Source organism: Morone saxatilis, unplaced genomic scaffold (assembly GCF_004916995.1).
Source record: "Morone saxatilis isolate NCDOM2014 unplaced genomic scaffold, NCSU_SB_2.0 Contig21, whole genome shotgun sequence".
Classification (NCBI taxonomy): domain Eukaryota; kingdom Metazoa; phylum Chordata; class Actinopteri; family Moronidae; genus Morone; species Morone saxatilis.
Genome location: NW_023339774.1, coordinates 20427506 through 20432856, shown reverse-complemented (window position 1 = coordinate 20432856; position 5351 = coordinate 20427506). Strand labels below are relative to the sequence as shown.

At 36.5% G+C, this 5351-nt stretch overlaps 1 protein-coding gene across 1 annotated transcript; it reads left to right on the top strand.

The window, feature by feature from the left end:
* The first annotated feature begins 219 nt into the window (after positions 1–219).
* enoph1 (enolase-phosphatase 1) lies at positions 220–5345 on the top strand. Its single transcript, XM_035668346.1, is given in 10 exon segments — positions 220–232; positions 322–494; positions 1520–1618; positions 2668–2829; positions 2831–2877; positions 3829–3887; positions 3890–3981; positions 4242–4322; positions 4324–4345; positions 5122–5345. Coding segments are annotated over 10 exon segments (888 nt in total). The 3' UTR covers positions 5262–5345.
* Positions 5346–5351: the final 6 nt, after the last annotated feature.

Here is a 5351-nt window from a genome sequence, read left to right as displayed (position 1 = left end):
TTCACTGTGGAATGCAATAAGCTTCCATATTGTACTCGTATTTTTTCTTAGTAACTGAGATACGATAAACGTTCTGTATTAAGTCCATAAATACACTTTAAGTTCCAACTTCCCAGAAGAACTTGCAAGTATTTTTTTTGAAACACTCGAAAATAAAGATTTGCCCACACAAAAAAAAAAAAAAAAAAAAAACCCAGCCTCAGTTTAGCCCTGCGAGGGATGGCAAATCACTGCGAGCTAACGAGGCATACCAACAAACCCACACAGTGATAATCGAGCAGCAGTTTAGATCACCTGTACTCCTGACTTTACCTGCTCCAGTGAGAGAGAAGAGGCGATTCACGCGTCTTTCACACCGCTGGACGACTACGCCTCAGCAAAGCAGCTTGCAAAGACTCTCCTTTAAATACAATGCCACTGTTCAGTTGCTGCTGCCTACCAGTTCACTCTTGCTTGATATTGAAGGAACCAACAACGCCGATCACTTTGTAAAGGTTTTTTTTTTGTTTTTTCGACTCAAAGTGCTGACATTTACTTGCAGGTTTATACGCGTGAGCTGATTGTGTATTAACAGCCGTTTTAACGACGGCGTGCTAAACAGATGTTAGCGGTTAGCATCCGGGCTCAAACCAGAGAGTCATACCTCTGATGTAACCGCTGCTTTTAATGGCTCTTTTTGTTTACTCTTTGTTTGCTCTGTTTGGTATCTTTGTTTGCTTTAATCGCGCAACAACTTGTTTAAAATGCTGATTATTTGCGATCTTTAGAGCGATAATAATAACAACACGCCATGCCCGTTTCATGTCACACATCGGAGCTTTCCCAACCTATAAAATAACCAGCAGCCAAAATCAGTCGTTCTAATATGCTGTTTAATTAAGCACAAATCTGTATTAATACACTTTTATATTGTCAGTGCGTAATTACTTTCTCACTCACACACTACATCCTTTGTTTTAATTTATTTTATTTCATCTCAATTGTTGAAAACAGGCTGTGCATTCTTGCTTATAAAACTGTCATCCCAAACATACCTCACGTAAATATCTTATTTCTTCAGCCATTCCTTTTGCACTTTATCTGTTTGCTTTATATTCTGCTATAACTGTACGTTAGTCGTTAATTGTATCCTTGAATCAGATTCATACTGGCCATAAAATGATTGTGTCTCTATATAGGAGTTATTAAGAATTTCATCTTTTTTTCCCCATCTTTCAACCATCCAATTTCATGCGGCCCTTGAACAGCAGCCCACAGCAGTTAATTTTTGGGAACTAATTGGCTATAAAAGCAGACCCCTAAATACACTAACATCCAGTATATTGCTGCACCAAACAATGAAATTGAAGTATGCAAACAATCAAAAATGACTGGTTAATATGTTTCAATCTTTGATTTTTAAGATATAATACAAACCATAGTTTGTCGGTTTATTTTTTTCCTCTCTGTAAAAGTGTGTCTTCTGGTTTAATTTATTTTTAACACACCTAATGACTCTGCGTTTGTTGTTGTTTTTCAGATCATCTTATTTCCGTACATCAGGGAGCACCTCCGAGAGATTAACTTTCCACTCCACTGGAAAAGAACGACGTGCAAACCAAGATGTCCATCTCTTAAAGTAAACCAGTAACATGATGTGACTTCCATCAAGTGATTTTAATTCAAATTTTAAAAGCAACTTCTGCTTTTTCTCCAAGGGTTATTGCAGGCTTTGTCATTTCAGCCTGACAAAGATGTAAACATCAGCATTTATTTACGATGTTTTCTTGGAGCTCCAGTCTCTATAATCTATAACTCTAGGCATATAATCTCCTTACTTCAATGTTCTTAGAGTGCAGGCAGGAAGACTTTTGGCCCTTGTCCGTTTTATTACTCTATTAACACAACCCGCTATTTTCTTGCATTACAATTCGATTTTTTTTAATCCAATAAAATGTCCAAAAGTAGTTTTAAAAAATGCCTATAATTTTCCCCCCAAAGATTTTCACAAGTTTGCATATTTATGTTTTTTTTCCTTCTGACCAAACAGTCCACAACATAAATAATTCATATAAATAATTAAAAAACAATATGTTTACCATTTACGAAACTGAATTTTTCTTGGCATTTTTTGCTTTAAAAAAAAGTGATAAATCAACATTATCGAAATAGTTGCATGATTAAATTTCTCTTTTTCCACTTACATTTCAGCAATCTACAGTCTACAATATGACTATACTGACATGTATAAATATGTAATAAGCATACATATTTTCACACAAAATCTCTGAGTTTCTGTTGCCATCATTTAACTGTTTTGCCCAAATAACATTTTACACGCGATGAATTCAAAATTAGTTTGTTTATCATTCCAAGTTCATTGGCTGTTCCTTCCTAAAAATTGGGTCCTATGTGTAAGAAGGATTATAATTCCTACAGCTATTCACACACTATGGATGTAAACTTAACAACAAACAAACATTGTCAAGATGTTGACTTGAAACAGGGGGTATACTATTATACTGTGCCAACTTAAAAGGAGTTTTATAAGTTTTTGTGCTCATAATAATATCAAATACAAATGTGGGACCACAAAAAAACCTAATGAAAACTCATGCAGCGAGCTGTGCTTCCTACAAAGAGTTGTCTCGGATGCTCCTGTAATAAAAGCCCCGACTGTCATGGCAGATTGAAGAGGACATGAAACAGAACCGAAAATTCGCGCCCCGTCCACACGTGGACCAAGACGGTCCACACAACGAAGATGAAGGCCATTAGCGGAAGTAGTGTGATAATTTGCTGTGGCAGATGGCAGCAGACAGGAAGTCGACAGCACTCAAACAGCTCCAGGTCACATGTGGGAGGCGAAGCTTATTCTTCTGGGAGAATCAAAGGCGAGTAAGTACACTGAATCAGTTTTCCTCACTTCAATATTCTATACATCTGTGCTGATGCTACTGTTCGCAACCTAAGTAATGACTTTATGGCAAAGGTTTGGCAGAACGTCGCTCAACATGAACATACTGTATGGACCATTAACAGTTAATCAGCCAGGACATGTTTCTGAGCATCCGTTTCATCATCACTGGAAAGTAAAGATTCACATTGGTTTGAAATTAAAAGTGTCGTTTGTGTCCCATAAAGGACATACTTTTCAACATTTTTATAGTGCTTTTCTGATCAAATCCAGGAGAGTAGTTTAGTTTTAATGCTGAATTAGTTTATGTCTCTATAATTGTAGTTTTTATTGGTTGGTGGTGGGAGTCCGCCAACTCCAGGATTTACCCCAACGGAATTTACAGGAAAGCAAATATACTCGCTTATTTCAAGCTGGCCTGTTGGTGTTGTTTTTCAAATTGTCAGTATAACCAATTAGAGCTGAAGCAGTTAATTGATTAGTCAGTCACATCAAGAGAAAATTAACTATTTTCATAATCAAATTAATAGTTTTAGTCTTTTATTTCTTGTTTTTTTTAGTAAACAAGTTAAACGTTATTTTGACAGTAAACTGGACATTTTGTGAGTTTTAAGTCGGACAGAAAACATTCAATTTGAAAATGTCAGCTTGGGATTTAGGACTTGTTGAGATATGAAATACAGAAAGGTTCATGGACTGATGATATTCAACATTAGATTAGTTAATAAAATATAATATAATAGTATAATTTCACTCAATAATTACCAATGTCATAACATTCTGAAAATGCTCCTCGAACTAATTAAACAATTCTAAACCAAGCTAAAATCCCTGACAATTGACTTCTTTGACCCAAAAACCCGATCAAAAAAGCTTAATAAAAGTAAATAAATTATTCATTTATGTCGTGATTGTGGTCTTGTTTCCAACAGGATCTACCAGGATGTAATCCCATCCATCAAAAGATGGAAAGAACAAGGATTAAAAGTGTATTTTACTCCTCTGGAACGTGGAGGCACCAGAAACTTCTGTTTGGATACTCCGTGCGAAGGAGATTGTTTTCAGATGGTAAACAATGTACAAACGCTTCTCTTCATCGTGTAATTTAACACTTTACTTAGGTTCAATTAATATTTCCTTTTAAAACATTGTTAGTTTCTGTGTTATCAGAAAGGTTGTAGGGGTTTAGCTTTTCTGTTTGTATCAGGATGCAAGTGTTTGTTTGACGCTTTATAATGCTCTATTATTATTTTGTTATTACAGTCTTTCTGTTATTGACAATATTGGTAGCTATATTATTTATGAAAAATCTATCAGTTATTTTCTGATGGTCACTTGACACCAGTATGGAAGCTATAGAAGTCAAAACTATGGAGTGAGAATTGCTGGTAGGATTGGCTGTCAGTCGAGCCCGGAGGAGATAACATGTCTTGACAGACGTCACTCGAGGTGAGTATGTTGGGAGCGTCAATGCATGTGAAATACGTCGCCGCTCAGATTTGTTCTCTCTAATAATTATGGGTGTGGCTGAATCAGGTTTTGCAAGCTGTGTCGAGCAGCGTCGAACCCGGCAAGAAGTCACTTACAAGGAACAGCATAGAGATCAGTCAGTTTTCAAAATAAAACACTGTAAAAACAACAATAGAGGAAACAATCAAACTACATGATTAAAAGATAGTCTTGGTTTGTAAAAGTTCCCTGAGGAGTTTTCATGTAAACACAGTTCTGTTGACACTTTATTCCAGTATTTCTCACCCAAGACACACTGTGTGTATCCTTAAGATCTAACAAATGCTTGAATGCATTTTCTCTTCTTCTCTTATAACATCATAAACAAAGGAAATTATTTTCCACAGTCAAAAGTTAAAATGTAGAATCGTTCACAGCATTTTTCAGGGGTATTTACTGATGTATTTTATGTTTGTAGAACATAAAAATAACCCTGATTATTTCAGGCATCTAACCACAAACCAGTTTGACTACAGGAGGGAACAGGAAGTGCTAAAATGCTAAAATGGTAACTCAGTTCTGGTGTTTTATGACTCAATCCTGCCACAGGCACTGGAAGTACAGCTGGCATAATGAAAACCATGAGTTAATATTTTTTTTAAATCAGTTTTATCTTCTAAAATGTGTGTAAATTGTTGTTGTGATGTCTTGTATTTGACGTCATTATAAAGGAGCCGATTTTTGCTCAATCCCAACTCTTTGGTTTGTCTTTGCAGAGGCCAAAGCAGCCGAAGAAGCCGGGTTCAACGTGGTGGTGGTGGTCCGGCCCGGGAACATGGAGCTGACAGACGACGAGAGGGCCCACTATAACCTCATTACGACCTTTAGCCAACTTGAACTGACGGGACGTGTTTAACACAAGAACTTCTCTGACTTCATTTCATAACGATCTGTTCCTTCTCCTCTTTGCCTCCCCCCACCCTCCTCCCTCCTTTTTTTTTTTTTT